This window comes from Palaemon carinicauda, chromosome 4 (genome assembly GCF_036898095.1).
Source record: "Palaemon carinicauda isolate YSFRI2023 chromosome 4, ASM3689809v2, whole genome shotgun sequence".
NCBI lineage: Eukaryota > Metazoa > Arthropoda > Malacostraca > Decapoda > Palaemonidae > Palaemon > Palaemon carinicauda.
The window spans coordinates 87,051,254-87,071,996 of NC_090728.1; the positions used below are offsets into that span (position 1 = coordinate 87,051,254).

General features: G+C 34.3%; 1 protein-coding gene across 2 annotated transcripts in view; it reads left to right on the top strand.

The window, feature by feature from the left end:
• Nucleotides 1–17,731: 17,731 nt before the first annotated feature.
• Nucleotides 17,732–20,743, top strand: part of LOC137640045 (uncharacterized) — a 59,683-nt gene continuing 56,671 nt past the window's right edge. Inside the window, exon 1 of one of the 2 annotated variants that reach the window (XM_068372432.1) lies at nucleotides 17,732–18,059. In XM_068372432.1, the coding sequence (XP_068228533.1) occupies nucleotides 17,994–18,059 (66 nt within the window). In that variant the 5' untranslated portion in view covers nucleotides 17,732–17,993. The remainder of the gene's footprint in view (nucleotides 18,060–20,743) is intronic. The other variant, XM_068372431.1, reaches the window with a different exon arrangement.

Genomic DNA, 20,743 nt, shown 5'->3' on the forward strand with positions numbered 1-20,743 from the left:
ATATTCTTTGATGTAGGTGGTACAAGTCCTACATCATGGGGTAAAGGATTGACTCAGTTGGAAGGATTAAGTTCACGGGATAAGAAAGGATAAGAAAAATGTATTTTCTTTAGGAGGAAATACCTTTTGATGTAGGTGGTACAAGTCCTACATTATTGGGTAAAGGATTGACTCAGTTGGAAGGATTAAGTTCATGGGATAAGAAAGGATAAGAAAAATTTATTTCCTTTAGGAGGAAATATCTTTTGATGTAGGTGGTACAAGTGCTACATCATTGGGTAAAGGATTGACTCAGTTGGAAGGATTAAGTTCACGGGATAAGAAAGGATAAGAAAAATGTATTTTTTTTTAGGAGGAAATATTCTTTGATGTAGGTGGTACAAGTCCTACATCATTGGGTAAAGGATTGACTCAGTTGAAAGGATTAAGTTCATGGGATAAGAAAGGATAAGAAAAATATATTTCCTTTAGGAGGAAATATCCTTTGATGTAGGTTGTTCAAGTCCTACATCATTGGGTAAAGGATTGACTCAGTTGCATGAATTAAGTTCACGGGATAAGAAAGGATAAAAAAAATTTATTTTCTTTAGGAGGAAATATTCTTTGATGTAGGTGGTACAAGTCCTACATTATAGGGTAAAGGATTGACTCAGTTCGAAGGATTAAGTTCACGGGATAAGAAAGGATAAGAAAAATGTATTTCCTTTAGGAGGAAATATCCTTTGATGTAGGTTGTACAAGTCCTACATCATTGGGTAAAGGATTGACTCAGTTGCATGAATTAAGTTCACGGGATAAGAAAGGATAAGAAAAATTTATTTTCTTTAGGAGGAAATATTCTTTGATGTAGGTGGTACAAGTCCTACATCATCGGGTAAAGGATTGACTCAGTTGGAAGGATTAAGTTCACGGGATAAGAAAGGATAAGAAAAATGTATTTTTTTTAGGAGGAAATATTCTTTGATGTAGGTGGTACAAGTCTTATAAGATGGGGTAAAGGATTGACTTAGTTGGAAGGATTAAGTTCACCGGATAAGAAAGGATAAGAAAAATGTATTTTTCTTAGGAGGAAATATCCTTTGATGTAGGTGGTACAAGTCCTACATCATGGGGTAAAGGATTGACTCAGTTGGAAGGATTAAGTCCATGGAAAAAGAAAGGATAAGAAAAATTTATTTTTTATAGGAGACAATATCCTTTGATGCAGGTGGTACAAGTCCTACATCATGGGGTAAAGGATTGACTCAGTTGGAAGGATTAAGTTCACGGGATAAGAAAAGATAAGAAAAATTTATTTTTTTTAGGAATAAAACACTCTTCAAAATAATAGATATATCCTATATAAATTACCACACTTTTAAAAGAATTTACAAAAAAAAAAAAAAAAATCACTCGAAATATTAAGTCTGAACAAAACTTAGATTAAGACAAAAGTGTTACGATCTGAAAATTATACATAGTAGTCACTTGACTTGAAATATTAAATCTAACTAAACCTTAGACTAAGACGAAAGAAATACTTATGAACATTATACAATCTCTTGTTTCACTTGAAATTAAATCTGAATGCAATATTTAAGTTTGATAATTAATGAAAACAGATAACCAGATCAAAATACAAGTACCTTTCACCTTATTACAGGGCCATTTACAAAAAATCTAAGAGAATTTTTATAAATACTCACTATGTTTACAAAAACCTGTCACACCAAAACTCTGATATTTCACTAAATAGGCCTACTTTCAAAACAATACTCTGAGCTGCGTATGAGAGAGAGAGGGAGAGATGGCTATGATTTAAGGCTGGAATTCTTTATGTGATCTATGCAACCCCGTGTGCCGACGATTCCGCGCAGGACAGTTCAGCGCCGACAGTTCAGCGCTGCCAATTCAGCGAATGACAATTCAGCTTAGAATCAATTCAGCGCATGACAATTTAGCACAACGATAAATCAGCACAAGGACAATTCAGTGCAAAAATGCACACACATTCACCCTTATCTTATTATTAGCATATAAAGATTATTATTATATTATTATTATTATTATTATTATTATTATTATTATTATTACTGTTGTAATTCATGGTTGTCAACAATAACAACCACTGAATAAATAAAGAAAGTTATAGTAAAAGCTTAGGACGGTATATATTCCCTTTTCTGGAATACAGTTGTTTATAAACATTTGCTTAGTTAAAACTGAAAAACCAGCCTTATGGAGCGGATTTTATCGGAGAAAGGACGCGAGCATATTCTATTAAATGGATTTTTCTATCGTTTGGATAGAAAAATTCGGAATGGAAAAGAGTCTTGGCGTTGTACACAAGACAGATGCAAAGGTCGAATCCATGTCAACGGAAACTTGTGGGAAGATGTAAAGGCCTCAGCCAGCAATATCAGCAATGAAGAAGATGGTTTCTGACCTACGTGAATGAGCCAGTGCATCTAATGATGTCCCAAGAAGAATAATTCAAGAAACTCAAGTCTCTTTGCCAGATGAAGCTACGGTTTTACTCCTTAGGTATACTTCATTACAACGGACTGTTCAGCTCCGACGAAAAAGAGATGGTGAGCCAATTCCAGCACCTAATGATGTCAGTGATATTGTATTACCTGAACATTTGCGTGTAACACACAGTGGAAAACCTTTTTTTATTTTACGATTCTGGAGTTGAAGATACCAATAGAATGTTTATCTTTTCGACTAGAAAAAAATTTGAACTCCTCAAAGAATACAAAAACTGGCTTGCAGATGGTACATTTAAGGTAGCTCCGCACCTTTTCCACCAACTTTGTGTCATTCATATGCTTTGTGAAGGATGTGTTTTTCCAGTGATATATATACTATTGCAAAATAAGACAGAGGATTCATATGAAAAGGCATTAAGAACTATTTTGAATCTATACCCGGATCTGACGCCAGCCACTATGCTATGTGATTTTGAAAAGGCTTTCCAAAATGCATTTTCAAGAGTTTTTGTAGGAACGCAAATAAGCGGTTGTTTTTTCCACCTTGCTCAGTGTATATGAAGAAAAATACAGGCATTGAATCTTACCCAGATTTATGTAAGTGACGAACATATTTGTCGACACTGTTACTGTGCTGAATTGTTCTTATGCTGAATTGTCATTCACTGAACCGTGTGTGCCTTTTGGCGCCGAATTGTCCTTGTGCTGATTTGTCCTAGTGTTGAATTGTCATGCGCTGAATTGATTCTAAGCTGAATTGTCATTCGCTGAATTGGCAGCGCTGAATTGTCTGCGCTGAATTATCCAGTGCGGAATTGTCGGTGTACCATGCAACCCTGGGGACCCATTTATATGAAACTTAGCTACTTCGAGGAGATTTGGAAGCGTGGGGGGAGTTGGCCTAACAGTGATGCCAGAGTGTCCAATAAGATAAAAATGTCAAGAGCTGAATCCTGGGTTTTCAGACAACTCTCGGACGCTTACCCTCGCAGTAGGGAGACGAACTAAAAAAAGATTATAACATCCTAACACTAGGATTTTCTGGAAAATTCCAAAGCATATGTGTAATAAATGAAATAATTGTTATTACATGTTTAAAACACATGACGTAATATGTCATTTTGGATGAAGATGCTAGCCGTGAGATTTGCTGTAGTCATGTAAAATCATAAACAGGATGCACAATGCAGCCTCGGCAATGTAACATTTTTCTTAAACGTCAAAACCAATGCATCAGTGTGTGAAAGTTTGTGACGTTACCGGATGCAGGTGTCTTCCGAGATTGTGTTTAAAATGCTACATCAACTAAGCATACGATATCTGTGATATCGATAATTTAATCAGTTCATATCTATACTTCACCAGAAATGGTCATCCGACCAAACCAGCTCCCTCCTATGATGGAGATGTTTAACTCTGTTGTTTTTAGAGAATAAATACTTTTAAAGCTAATAAGATGTACTTCGTTATCCAGCCTTAACATCTTAAACAACACATACTCAATGTGTGCTTATAAAAGTAGCACACTTATAAATGGTGGCAGCGGTTAAACTCTACGAATCAGAGAAAGATCTTCAAGTAATTATAATAATAAACTCTAAGAATTAGAGGAAGATCTTCAAGACATCAAAATAAAGCTGTAAAACCAGAGAAAGATCTTCAAGAACTCATCGTTATCTACATGTATCTACAATTTTGACTAAGTAACATAGTCCATCGAAATATATAACATTTAATGAATGTTATAAATACGAACTGATGAACTGGATCTTCAATCAACATCCTAGGAAACCCAAGGACTGACGTTCAGCGTTTACAAAACATATCCAGGAAGCACTACATTCAACAGAAACTCGAACGATACATCGCTAACAAAACATCAAGAGAGAGAGAGAGGATGTGTCAACATCACACAGAACCATATATAAGCTAAGTACAAATTTTTGAATTCATTCCAGTTTGGGCAGTGAAGTGTAGTTATCACGAGTCGTTAGTCGATTATTACTGGGGTGAGTGATTTGCTATTCTTTTATTTTCCTTTCATTAAAGGAAACTGTGTTCAACTCCGAATTCTCATCTAGAATTTTTTCTCTCTTTGTGCTAATTCCTTTTTCTTTCAGAAATTTACAGGAAATATCTTTGTGTTCGGTTTTCTTTCAGAAATTCTCGGGAAATGTCTTGGGATTAGTAACATTGTTCGGGGAATTTTATTATACATATGCGTTTACGCAGTGGACGTCTGTATTCATATAGATATTTTGATAGAATTGCAAGGGGTCGAAGAGATAGGAAGAGAAATACAGCAGTCATGACTCCCCCTGTGAGCCCCACCCCTGGACCTAGTGGCGTAGGCCAGACTAATCCTCCACCAATTGTGACGCTTGTAAATGCCAGGTCAGCAATCCTTCCTTTTCAGGGTCGAGTCAATGGGTTCTTGCCACAAAATGTGGAGTCATGGATTTCATCCGTCGATGCCCATTTAAATGCCAAACAAATCGTAGACCCTTTTGTACAATTACAAGAAGCTAAAAGTTTTATAGATTTTTCTAAGGGGGATGCGAGTGCATATTTAAGAGGTGTTTCATTTCAAGAAGCAGTTACCTGGGATGATTTCAAAGTTAGGTTACGCGCGGTCTATGGGGGTGAAGAAGCCTTGGATGTAGTATTAACGTTACGAAATACAATTAATCAAGCCACTATGAATCGGCTTAATGTTATTGAGAGAGCAGCTCTCATAGCTGATAGGCTTAATGAATATCAGGACATTTTAGGTAATTCCACTTGGGTTACTAGGGATAACATCTCCGTGAAAGATTTTTTACGATTAATATATCTAACTTGCATGACACTTATGTTGCCTGAAGCTTTAGTGTGGTGTTTTGATAAAAAGTTAACGCCTGCAAGTACGGAATTGGATGTATATAAACAGATAAAAAAACACATGTCCAAGTGTCCAGATCTCGATCCCGTGTTAACTCAAGTTTTTGCAAAGAATGAAACAAAGCCACAAACAGTGAACATAGTTAGTAGTCAAGTAGCGGGAATGACGTGTTATAATTGCAAACGTCAAGGTCACTTAAGCGCAGACTGCAGAACGAAATTCTGCTCGATTCATAACAGTTCAACTCATTCATACGATCAATGTTACTTGCGTAAGACACAACAGAATCCCAGAAATACACAGTCAATTCCACAGTCAGTTCCATATGGAAATAAAAAGAAAAATCCTCATTTTAACAATAAGAAGAAACAACCAAATGTCAATGTAGTTCAGAGTCCAAAGCAAACAAACACTTCTTCGAATATCGCTGAGCCTGGGTCGTCAAACCAGACCTCGCAAGGTCAGACTAATTTTCAGAATGTGCAAAGCAAATACCACATGGTTAACTCCAGAGGGGAAGAGAGTGATGTTGGGTCAAGGTCATTCATGTCAACATCAATAGTATTGAATAATCAATTTAATGTTTTATCAGATAATTGTGAGACAATAGATTTTCCTATGAAACACACGGCCGAATTAAGTAAAACAGTGCATGCTCCCGTAGATTTGCAAAGAATTCATACAATAATAAGCCAAAATGAGTTACGACCAACCTTATATGCTGTAAATTTAGAACACAAATCCTTTACGTTATTTTTTGACTCTGGTAGTCCACGTAATATCATGGATTTAAAGACACATCATTTGTTGTTTTCGAACTTTCCGATTGAAAAATCCGGAGTTAGACTCTTGGGTATAGGAAATAATGAATTAAATGTCATAGGCATAACTCATGTTCAGTTCAAAGTCGGTAAACGCACGTTTGCCGATACATTTGTTGTTGTACAAAACATTGATATGTATCCAGCTGTAATTATAGGATACCCATCTATGGGAAATCAAAACATTATCTTAGCCCCTGCCAAGCACGGCGTGTATATCAAAGGGAAATTCTATAAGTCTTCTAATACCTTAAAATCAGTTTTGGATAAAAAGGAGACGACAAATGTAACCGTAACGTACGTTAAAGAACCAACAACTTGTCTCACTAATAAAGAAATAATATTTGCGACCCAGCAGAATTCTCGTTCACCTGTAATATCATCTTGCACGCAATCTATCGAGCTGAACGTACCTTCGAATTTAATAGTGTAAATAAAGAAAACATTACTGGGATCTGAAATATTAATCCTTTCCGACACTTTGAAAACTAACGGATTGTCTGTCACACAAGCTATTTATACAGTAGGCTCACATCAACAATGTAATATTGAAGTCTGTAATCATTTAAATAACACTTTAGTAATTCACAAAAATCAACATATCTTGGATGTAGAAGTTTATAAACATCGTATTCTTACCGTTGCTGAGATCAATCACTCTCAATCAGTTGCGGATGAATCCCTTTTGCGGTCTATTAAAAATAAAATCAATAAAGACATTCAAGACGAAGAAATTCAGCCGAAAATTTTTGGACTTTTAACTAAATATCATGATGTTTTTTCCACTACGGATGGATCCTTAGGAAAAACAGATGTGATCGAGCATCAAATAAGGTTAAAGGACAAGCAGAAAATTATCTATGTACCCTCGTACAGACTCCCTATGAAATTCCAGAATGAAATAAATGATGAAGTAGGTAAAATGCTAGAAGAAGGAGTCATTAGGAAATCAAACAGCCCTTATAATTTTCCTTTAATAGTTGTACCGAAAAAAGATCGAACATGGCGTATCTGCGTCGACTTCTGTCGTCTAAACGAGGAGACGATCCCTGATCGATTCCCAGTGCCCTGTACTGACGATATTTTGTCTTTGTTAAGTTAGAATAAATATTTTACCAGTTTGGACTTACTTAAAGGCTTTCACCAGATATCATTAAAAGAAGATAGTATCCCATACACAGCCTTCAGCACAGCCAGGGGACATTATGAATTTTTACGGATGCCTTTTGGTTTACGTTGTGCTCCTATAACATTTACAAGAATGATTAACATAGTGTTTGGAGACTTATTAGGGGATATATTGCATGCCTATATGGATGATCTTGTAATCTTTTCCAACACCTTAGAAGAACATCTACGTAAGTTAGAACTAGTACTACAGAGATTAAGACAACATAACTTAAGGATAAAGATTAGTAAGTGTGAATTTTTCAAAACAGAATTAATATATTTGGGTTTCATGGTGTCAAGCCAAGGTCTTAAAGTAGTCCATGATAAGGTGTCGGCTATACGTAATTTTCCCATACCTACTAATGTCAAGGGAATACAGCAATTTCTGGGTTGTAGTGGATATTACAGGCGTTTTATACGCAACTATTCAATAATAGCCGCTCCTTTAACTGATCTTACGAAGAAGGGCGTAGATTTCATATGGTCTGAGCAACATCAACAGGCGTTTAATACCTTGAAAGATGAACTGTGTAGTTCTCCTATCTTAAAATTTCCTGACTTCGGTAAGGAATTCTTCATTGCAACAGACGCCTCAGACTTAGGAGTAGGAGGGGTATTGCTTCAGCAATATGATAAACAATTTTTCCCGATAGCTTTCTATTCTCGAAAATTGAGAACTTCCGAAAGTAAGTATGCAGTAATAGACAAGGAAGGGCTAGCTATTGTTAATTCACTAGTGCATTTTAAGTTCATAATTTACGGTTATCCCGTTAAGGTTCTTACTGACCATAAACCACTAACAGAGTTCTTTAAAGGCTTCAACCACAGCCCTAAACGAACTCGGTGGCATTTGATCATTCAAGATTTTGGCGCAAGAATCGGGTATTTACCTGGGAAAGCAAATATCATTGCGGATGCATTATCACGCAACCCCGTGTCATCTTGTACGGAGCCTTTAGCTGAATTAATAGATATATCAACATCCATGCCTATTGTTAAAACGATATCTGAACAAGAAGATTTAGGCTGGAGCGCTGAATTGTTACAGACTGAGCAAAGAAAAGATCAGAAAATAGAAACAATTATAAATGCTTTGAAAGGCAATCATAAGGAAAAGGGATATATAAAGTATAAGCAGCAGAATTATATAATCAAAGATAATATTCTGTGTAGGACTGTGACAAGGAAAACCCGCAATACACCACATGTAACTAACGACCAGGTAGTAGTACCAATCTCACTTATTTCCACTGTCCTGAATTGGTTACATTCAAATCCATTACATGGACACCCGGGGTTCTCATTAATGTCACAGAAAGCCAAATCATTGTTTTATTGGCATACGATGCTTACAGATATAAAAAGACACATAGCTAATTGTCGCACATGTCAGGAAAACAAAGGGCATACGAAAACACCTGTCAGCCTAGGAGCTTATCCTGTGCCCAATCAACCCTTTGAAAGAATACATTTAGATTTGTTAACAGGATTTTACGAGTCAGACAGAGGAAATAAGCATCTCTTAGTAATTATAGATGCTTTAACTCGATATACAGAACTAATAGCGCTTAAAACTAAAACTGCGATTGAATGCGCTAGGAAGTTTTACGAGTGTTACATTTGTAAACATGGAATTCCACACATGATAATCTCAGACTCGGGTGGTGAATTTAATAATCACTTTCTTACCTCATTGTGTGAATTCCTCAGCATAAAGAAAATAAATACCATGATATATCACCCAGAGTCGAATGGGCTAGTGGAAAGAGCAAATAGGAAGATTTTAAATATATTAAGAGTAACACTAGGGGGATCAGACCCCAACTGGGATATTGCAATACCGGCAGCACTGAGTACTCTGAATCATTCATATCATATATCAATTAAAATGTCACCGCATGAAGCATTGTATGGTACCCCAGTTAGAACGCCTTTCCATGTATTAACGCCTACAACTAATCTATCAAATCCTTTAAAAGAATGTATAAATGCAAGTATAAGTCGATATGATATCCTTCGAAAGAATTTAGAAGAATCACAAATCATAATGAAAAGGAATCATGATAAAATAGCGAAGCCAACTAAAACATATACCGTAGGTGATAACATTTATATTCAAATCAATGTGTGCAAAGGACTCAATTATAAACGAACACCTAAGTTTGAAGGCCCATTTAACATTTTGGAAACATTAACGGCCAATAGGTTTAGAGTTCAAAACGTATCCCAACCCACGGATGAGAAAATAGTACCATTGGCTCACATAAGAAATTAAAAAGAAAAAAGAAAAGAGAGGGAAAGAAGTGAGGGAAATTTTTATTTTATTTTATGTGATTAAAAGTTTTCTTCTTAATACAGGAGTAATTACATATATTTTTCTCGTTACAGGTTTCCAAGATGAATTTTTTGTTGTTAGGAGTGATATTGTTCGCTCAGACATTTTTCTCGTGTGGGATGAGCTCTAAAACTAAAAGTATAAATTTTAAATATGGCACTATAGTTGAAAGACAAGAAGACGTTTTTATTACATCGAGCAACGTAGTTGTAGAAGTGAATATGCAAGCAATTTTTCTTCAAGAGAATGGTGTCACTAGCTTAAGAACTGCCATTTCAAGGTTTTCTGCCTCATTGGATGAGTTGCATAGAAGACATTTTCATTTGACTACAGAGATTTTGCTTGGATCAACATTAAAAGTTGCAGAGATGCTATCTGATGACTTGAAAAATAAGACTTACGAGACAGGATCTTTGGCTTATGACCTTTTGATGTGGACTGTAGGACACGAACATAAAGAAAGACGAAATCCGTTTATCTATGCTGCATTAAACATCTTTGGGTCTATTGCAAGTTTAGGTTTAGGAATTTCCAATCGTCTTAAAATTAGTAATCAAAATAAGAAAATTGAGTTCTTGACTCATGAAGATGAATTGATTATGTCAGAACTAAGGAATCAGTTAGCTTCAATCAATCAAATTATGGATTTAGTAAATGAACATTCAAATAATATCATTCAGATTATGGAAGTACAGGATTTGTTGGCAACGTTAACGTATTATGATTCAAAGATAGATCACATACATAACAGAATTGCACATTTCATTGAGAAATCCAAGGATTATGTAGAAGCTATCACGTTAGCAACTAAAGGTGTACTGTCGCCCCATTTGTTGCCTATAAATTACTTAAAGTTAATTCTGGAGAACGGAAGGGATAAACTAGGCTATGTTCCTTTGTTAGGCGAACGTAGGTTAGAATTTTATTACAGCCTAATTACAGTAAACGTTGATAATAACAAGATTAGGATTACAATTCCCTTTGATTCTTCTGATGCCTGGCAATCTTACAGGATATCACCATTTCCGACTTTCATGACGAATCACTCAAATCCAGTAATATCCAGTTTGACAGGACACGTATTGATTTCCCCAGACAAGGAAACATATACGGTCATTAAAGACTTAAATCAATTAACTCACTGTTCAGACGCAATGGCTAGAAAAATATGTACAGCTGACTCATTTGAATTCCATAAAAACTTAATGGATTCATGCGAGTTAGGTATAGTGCTAGACGGTGCTCTCTCCCATACAAGTGAAAATTGTCTGGATAAGCTTTATCCCTTTGACAATAATGAGTTCAATTGCAGACTGAACAATGGCTCGTGGATACGATACGACAAGGACGGCTTCAATGTATCATGCCCTGACGGATCCACGTCTTTCGCCCACATCTTCGTTGCAGCAGATGGTTGTATCGGGACTTCCCCTAATTCCATGGTGACTGGTCTACGGACACTCATCAGAGAACGAGCCTACTTCGTGAACTTCACGTGGACCTCTACAATGCCAGCACTTCCTCTCCCGTACAACAGACAGGTTGCCAAGCGGTTGATGAAATTAACCGAAATGGACCACCTGTCACCGACTTATAAGGAAATTCTTCACCCCATACTACTAGCAGGATTGGGTATCACGGTGGTGATATTTATCACCGTGAACATCCTTGTTTGGCGTAGGTTATGGTACAGCAGGAAGCTAAAGCAGAACGTTTCACCATGTCCAGACAAAACTCCTTATTTAATTCAGTTTAAAGCCGTTTGAAGTGGCCACCTCATTCGATAAAGGAGTAAAATGTTGGAATTTGAGTTTGTAAGAAAAGCTGTTAGTACGCTAGTAATATGTAAATGAGGAAATGTTTGAACTTTGCATGGTTAAAAATACATTTAAAAAAAAAACATTTGAAAAAAATATAAATCATTTATTTCTCTCGGCATCTAATAAAATATATAAGCTGGAATGTTAAAAAGAAAAGAGAAAAAAAAATTAAATTAACAGAATCTATCGGCATCTAATAAAATATATCAGCCCTATATATAAATATATATATATATATATATATATATATATATATATATATATATGTATATATATATATATATATATATATATATATATATATATATATATATATATATATATATATATATATATATGTACGAAACCGTGGTACGTGTACGTACCAGGAATTCGTGTTTGTGCACTAAAAAATTGAATTTTTACCAAGGTAACAAATATTTTTATTAGTTACCGTACTATGTTAATCTATGTTTCTGACAAAGGTAACAATTATTCTTTAACAAGTTACCGAATCATATGTATGTCAGTATTTTTTTTTTTTGGTAGGCCTACCATATAATCATTTGCTAGCAATGTAGCCTACCATATATATGATCTTTATTTATCATGCATTTTTTTTCTTTGCTTTGGTAATATCTTTTCATATGCATTGTTGTTATTATTTTCTGATGTGCCTATTTGGACATTCGTCCTCGTTTGCTTATGGCTAAAGTTAAACAAAGAATAATACATATATCCAGTCACGCCTAGTAAACATGTTTTGGCTTGTTGTTAAATTTATTTGAAAAAATTGAGATAGCTGGCCGAGCTAATGTAATAAATGAAATAATTGTTATTACATGTTTAAAACACATGATGTAATATGTCATTTTGGATGAAGATGCTAGCCGTGAGATTTGCTGTAGTCATGTAAAATCATAAACAGGATGCACAATGCAGCCTCGGCAATGTAACATTTTTCTTAAACGTCAACACCAATGCATCAGTGTGTGAAAGTTTGTGACGTCACCGGATGCAGGTGTCTTCGGAGATTGTGTTTAAAATGATACATCAACTAAGCATATGATATCTGTGATATCGATAATTTAATCAGTTCATATCTATACTTCACCAGAATTGGTCATCCGACCAAACCAGCTCCCTCCTATGATGGAGATGTTTAACTCTGTTGTTTTTAGAGAATAAATACTTTTAAAGCTAATAAGATGAACTTCGTTATCCAGCCTTAACATCTTAAACAACACATACTCAATGTGTGCTTATAAAAGTAGCACACTTATATATGGCACAATAATTGCGTATTTTCTCTTAAACATGATGCAATACCTCATGAAAATATATAAGAACATTACATAAGCCCTTGTTCCTATCTCGTATGGTCACATAATACTCTGAAACAAATTACGTAAGACTTCGTAACAAAAATACGTGAAATTATAAAGTTAGTGCTTAAAAATAATTTAAATTTACAAATACTGACTTGAATGAAAATTACAATGAAATTAATGACGAAAGGCTTACGCAATCTTTATGATAAATTTAAATCTACTGGAGAGAAACTAATCTTACAGGCTGGCTATTCATCTTTTCAATGCACAAATGAAATATATAAATAAATCATGAATAAACTATTGTATTTACTCTACACTAGAATAGCTTTGTAAGAATATATATATATATATATATATATATATATATATATATATATACATATATAAATATGTATATATATATATATATATATATATATGTATATGTGTATATGTATGTATATATATATATATATATATATATATGGATGAAAATCAACACAATATTGTGCTCATATATAAATAAATTTCTTTCTCATCCTGAGATCGAACTCTAGCCCCTTCAAATGAAAGGAAAGGTCGCTACCAATCATGCCACAAGAAGCTCAAAAATATTCGGAACTTAAGTGCCACCAGTAATTTAGGATATACATGGTGAGACATCACTCTCATACCAACGAATTTCCCCCTTTCCCTAACCACCACGCGACACAACTGATTTTTTAATTCAAATTACCTCCAGTGAATCAAGATGGATGAAGATAAGCACAATATCGTGTTCAAATAGAAATAGATTTGTATCTCAGATCACTTGAAGCATCTCTCTCTCTCTCTCTCTCTCTCTCTCTCTCTCTCTCTCTCTCTCTCTCTCTCTCATAATTGAACATCTAGATTACACAAAATACACAGTTCAGTCAAATATATAGTATAGTGCATTTTACTGTAAATATTAGGTGAAGTAAACAATAAAATAGCCACAGTAGATTACGTCGTCTGCTATGACATCAGATATGGATCGCATAAGAATCGAGGTGATCAATTTCTGATGGCATAGCTTACAATACTGAAATATTCAATTTTTAATAGTACTGTTATGTACTGCTGGGTAAATTATACAGTCCAACTAAGTAAATAGATTTGATTTCGAATATGAAATGGTTTATTTTACTGTACACATGAAAAGACTAGTTATCCCAATAAAACACTGCACATCTACATACTTTTAGTTCACAATGCAATCGGTTGACAAAAAGCAGTTTCTTATTATATTAGTAACTGAAAAATATTCCATTGATTAAAATCTTACAAGGAAGGCATATTAATAGCATCATTACACTTAGCTAGATTATGGCAAAAACACTATATGGTGGCATGAACTAAGGTTTACTCCTTGAAAACGAAAACAAGTTTTTCGAATATTAGAGCTCATTAACATAAGATAATTATAAGTCTTGGTCAATAACCTTAACTAGATTTAAAGAGCATAGCAAGTGCAGAATTTATGCTAATGGAATCTTATCCAATAAAATTTCCAGTGAACAGCGGAGTACTCCAAGGGAATGCATTGTCACCTATGTTGTTTATTCTCTTCATGGATTTTTTAATGTGTAGAACAGTCGTAGATGGTGGAGGACTGGACTGGATTGGTGGTAGGAAATTAGCAGACTTAGAGCATGCTGATGATGCTGTCCTTGTTAGCAGAATACCACGGGATTTGCAATGCTTGCTTACTAGAATGCAAGAAATATCACACAAAGTTATGCTCAAGATAAATAGAAGAAAGACAGAGATAATGAGAACAGAGTATGCAATGGAAGATGAAATATCATGGGAAGGAGAAAGGATTAATGAGGTAGAATCATTTAAGTATTTGCAAACTATGATCTTCAATACAGGGTCTTTAGAATTAGAGTTTTGTGAAAAAATGAAATAAAGCAAATAAAACAATAGCTAGGTTAAGTAAAATTTGGAAATCAAATCGCCTGAAATTACATATAGAAATTAGACTATATATTATTTTAGTGAGATCGGTGTTACTATATGGACATAAGTCATGATTTTGAGAATGAAGCAATCGCCAACAGATTTAGCAGATTTGAAAACAAATCCCTCAGAAGGATAGCGGCAGTTAAATGGCAGGACAGGGTTAGAAATGAAACTATAAGAGAGATTACTCGGGTGCCATATGTGGATGGGATCATGATAAGGGGTAGATGGAGATGGATTGAGCTTGCTCTTAGCATTCCCCTGGCCTAAAGAGATTAGATCACCAAACGTTTAGCTGGGCTCCACAAGGCACTAGAAGAGTTGGAAGACCCAGGCCTACATGGCCGAGGACTATGGAGCGTGAAATAGACAATGAATGGAGGAATATTGAATTAAAAGATCAAGATAGAGTCGACTGGCAAAATCTAACCAAGGCCCTTTGCGTCTATGGACGAAGGAGGAGATGATGATAAAATTTAAAGAATTTCCCGTTTTTTTCTTTTTTAATTCAAGTTCGAATTAATTAATCGAATGTGTAGCATTATGTATAGTTTAACTCTGAAATCATACATCTGTGAAATATAAAAATAAAATTAAGTTTCTTTGATACCCATAACTAGATCTGAAGAATTTTAACCTTTTGATTTCATGTTCGAATTGATAAACAATCGAGTTCAACAGTCCAGGTCGCATTTGATGATTTGAGTGAGGAGATGTTAATGCAAGTTTAGCCAGCATTGCCACATTCTTGAAGATAAACTCCTACCTCAGGCCGATTGAGAGCAGATATGCAGAAAACTCTTCCTTGTTTTTCTTTATAAGCATTCCAGATTCATCAAATTCTACTATCCAGATTCATTAAATGTTATTATCTTTGAATTTCATTAACAGATCCTACAATATGTTCTTATTTTGTTTCTTAAGTCTCCAAATTGAGTAATGATTGCCTAACCTTGGTATCTAACACTACCATGGGGATTAGGCTACAAACTTCCTTTCTAACTTAAGTTACAAAAGATCAAAAAGAGGTAACCTTATCACAAGCTTCACATAGGCTACCCATCCCGAACTATTGCAGTCATATAATAGGAAAATAGGAAAATGAGTTGTGGTAATTCATCTGGATTTTGTAGTGGGGATAAAATGAAGATAAATGGTAGTTAGGTTAAAATATGCCTGCATAGTTTCATATAAAAATCCAAGTCCATATGTTTTCATAGATTTTCACGTTGCGTCCCAACGGTAAGGAAAATTGGCTAAAGGTCCCATATTCAAGGACACTTCTTTGTAATAAAAGAACACTGAGAGAGAGAGAGAGAGAGAGAGAGAGAGAGAGAGAGAGAGAGAGAGAGAGAGAGAGAGAGAGAGATGATGATGATGATGCTCATTGTCGAGCATACAATAAAACAAGCTGAATAAGTGAATCCTTAAAATAATTTTTTAAAAGTTATCGTTAATATCTCTCTCTCTCTCTCTCTCTCTCTCTCTCTCTCTCTCTCTCTCTCTCTCTCTCTCTCTCTCTCTCTCTCGTTATATTGACATTTCAGTAATGCTTTTATATAGTCTCTAAAATAATGTTAATTACCGTATTTCCCGTGTCATATGACACACCTTTTTTCCTGAAAAATTACCCCAAAAATCATCCTGCGTCTTAACACTAAGAAAAATTTGTATAGGGAAGTTTGACAACACTCAAACATTTAACTATTAACTTACAAACACTCACTTAACAGAGATGAAATATAAACCTAAAATTATCATTCATATGTTATAAAAAAAAATAAAAATTTCTTTATGCTTCGTTTATTATAATACAATAGCAAGTTCTTTGTTTTGTTAATCAGCTGATGACTAGCTAACCCCCTTCTACAAGCAAACAACTAGTGAAGTGGTCTCTTAGTAGACGACGCTATTACATATTAGTTGTTTATGCAGTTTTTGTCTATTTTCTTACATTTTGTTGATATTTTGTAATTAAGCAATCTTTTGATAATGACTTTGTTGCCCGAGTTCTGAAATAATACAAACAGTGGCTGAATACGACCTTGACAAAAAAAAAAAGAAAAAAAAAAAAAAACTACATTTCACTGTTAGTTGAGTGGTAGTGTTACCAAGCTAGCATCTAAAACTAGATCTAGAGTCACATACAATAGCAAAAGTAGTCCGCCTAGAGAAATTTCTAAAGACTTCTTTGATCAATAATTAAGTTTGTGAGAAAATGTGTAAGTTGTACGATAAATTTGAAAAATACTAATGGAATTTTACTTCTTTACCAAAATTTGATTAACAACATTTGGCAACACTTTTAATGTAAACAACACTTGGAATACTAAACGAGCAGTTGTTGTGGCAACTACAACTGATGTAGTGGTTTCTTCTATCAATATGTAAATAAATTGCGATAACTGGTGTTCAACTAATTAATATTAACTAAAGCATTTGCAAATATACATAAAATAAAAAAAAAATTACTGTGCCAGACAAAACTCTCACTAGACTTTCGGACTAGGAATTGCTGCTTGGAATTGTAAAATCCTCAGTTTTTTCCCCAAAAATGCTTTTCTAATTGTAACGTCTTATGACATGGGAAATACGGTATTTCACCCAAGTTATTCTTATTTTTGTTATGATTATTATGTACTAAATTGTCCCATCATTAATAAAATTAAGCATTGATTAATTTCAGTTCTTTGTTCTTAAACTATTTGACAAATAAGCGCTCATTTATATATATATATATATATATATATATATATATATATATATATATATATATATATATATATATATATATATATATATATATATATATATATATATATCGTTTTATATTTGAACCCCTCAATAATCATGTTCAATTTAGGTAAAAAATTGGTGTTGGCAAAAGAGAAAAAGAGAAAAAAATATATAATGTCCTGTTTAGGAATTTGGAAGTGTCCACCCTATTGGCAAGTTGGCAACACTGTTCAAGTCAGTGGCTAGAAATGAAGTGGCATAAATGTCGATATGAGATAACGCGACAGAGAAGAGGGTGTCGAGGTACAGTTTTTATTGTGAGTCCGAACTAGTTGGACCATCTAGTTCTCCTCTTGGTGTTTCTCTATAATTGAACGACTACGAAGATAAATTCATCAAGCGAACCGCACGCAATTTACACAAAGAGTGCTTCGAGAATCGATCGTGTTTACATCGTGGCGATTAATATCTGGTTTCCTTTATGCTTTCCTCAATGGCAACTAGAAACCAGTTTAGTAAAGGGCGTAATCCGAGTGGCGATAATAAAGTAAGTTTGTATTCTTCTTTATTCAAATATCTGTAGTAAACAGTTTGGCCATCCTGACTAACGTAATCCACTACGGGATACTTCGAAAGTCGATCCAAGTTTCAAGTGTTGACTAACTGATTGTAATCAAATACGTGATCGACTGGAATGCACTGTGGAATGATTACTGTAGTGTCAGACAGGTATTGCCTCCTACAGTACTGTACTTTGTCTCCATTCTTTTGCGGAATGTAGCCTATTCTTGTAATATACTCACGTTAATTCAGCTAAAATTCTATTGTTCACACAGGCATTTTCCTAATTAGGTCTATTTGTTTATACATTACCTTATTCTTACTCTCCACCCAAAACTAAGACCAGGGAGGGTCAGGCAATGGCTCGCTGCGGTATTATTTTACTGTATTACAGGGCAATGTAACCTAGGAAAAAAACTACTTTTTTCTATAGAAAACATTCCGCTCTCTTCGAAAACAACACTCGTCCCCGTCGCAAATAAATAGTTTCAGATATATATATATATATATATATATATATATATATATATATATATATATATATATATATATATATATATATATATATATATATATATATATATATATATATATATATATATCTACGATAATGGGGGGACTCCCAGTGGGAACCTGGGGTTTTTGGGTGGGGAAAACATACTGGGGAAACGATATATAATGGTAAAACAAGCCTTTTCTTCTCTATACATTACCTTCTTGGATGTATAATAAACACATCTTATCTATCATTTAAAAAATCGCCTCGGCTCTGACTTCTTTATCTCATCAGGAAATCAACGTGGAAAATAAAACTAGTTTTGTTATATTTCAACACAACCCGACACCTTCATTTGACAACTACACTGATATTTTTAGTTATTTTTCGTTATCTTTTAGAAAGCTTATTCTATTTTAGAATTCATACTAAGGATTACATAATCTAGTTGGTGCAAACACTGTGGCAAACATTTTTCCCTAACTGTTAACGTATCAGAAATTGTGAAATTCTAACCATACTCCCTGGCCAGAAACATCGACCCCACATAGAGGTGGGAAAAGATGCAGACAAAGAAGTATGGTTAGAATTTTACAATTTCTGATACGTTAACAGTTTAGGAAAAATGTTTGCCACAGTGTTTGCACCTACTAGATTATGCAATCCCTAGTAGTATGCATTTTAAAATAGAATAATGCTTCTGCAAGGTAACGAAAAATAATGAAAAAGTTACTTACCTGTATAGTAGTCAAATGAAGGTGTCGGGTTGTGTTGAAATATAACAAAACTAGTTCTATTTTCCACGTTGATTTCCTGATGTGATAAAGAAGTCAAGGTAGCGTAGCCCACCATAAAAAAATGTTGGAAAATGCTTATCATTTTGGTAGTGTCTGGGAGTATTTGTTGCGAAGTTTAACTTGAAAATTATAAAAGTAAAAAGAATAGATTAGTGTGGACGATTTTTATGTGATAAATAAAGCGTATTATGTTTCCCGAGATTCCTGTAGTTTCAAGTTGTTTTAGTGTATATCATCAAGGCTACTTATAAAGTTGGTTTTCCTTCTTGGAAAACATCGGAAAAACTGGACTCTCTCTCTCTCTCTCTCTCTCTCTCTCTCTCTCTCTCTCTCTCTCTCTCTCTCTCTCTCTCTCTCTCTCTCTCTCTCTCTCATAGTCATTACTAAGTGGGAACAAAATCCACATGCCGAACGTTCTCGGCATATTATAATTGTTTATTTAATTTAACTATGGGATACATTTTATTTTACCAGCCATCCTACCTGTCAATGGCAATGGAATTATCGGAAATTTAGTTAATTTTGTGTTATTGTTACCACATCTGACCCTTTATATGAATGTTATACTTGTCTTTTATTTAATTTATTTATTTATTAATTATTATTATTATTATTATTATTATTATTATTATTATTATTATTATTATTATTATTAGCTAAGCTGCAGCCCTAGTTGGAAAAGCAGGATGCTATAAGCCCAGGGGCCCCAACAGGGAAAATAGCTCAGTGAGGAAACGAAACGAGGAAAAATAAAATATTTTAAGAACAGTGACAACATCAAGATTAATATTACCTATATAAACTATAAAAAAAAATTTAAGAAAACAAGTGGAAGAAATAAGATGGAATAGTGTGTCCGAGTGTACCCTCAAGCAAGAGAACTCCAACCATTCATGAGCGACCTTTAAACCTTTAATTGGCTCCGGGAGTATCTTCAGCTTTTACACATTTTCAAATTGGGTCCCTGTTTCGATTCGAACATATTCAACATTTCAAATATTTTTTGTATGGTAATATTAAAAAATAAAAACCCGATATATCAAAATAAAAGTTTAGTTTCTATTATAGAATGAAAGTAGATGAAAAGATAAAATAAATTAACATGAAACACAAAAGTAGATAACTGAAAACCAGTGATTAAGATGAGGACGAAATGCAACTACAGTCAAATGAGACTCTGAATAAACACAAGAAGACTTAGCGAACAGTAGCACATTTCGTGACCATTCTAAGGTCAAGTTGACACCAAGGATTCTGTTGACCTTGGTTAAAGAATCAATGAATTCCTTTTGAAAACTGAATCTCATTCCAACATCTGTCAAATGTCTCTAGATACAGACAGAAAAGGCATTTAAAGGTTTAAAGGTCACTCATGAT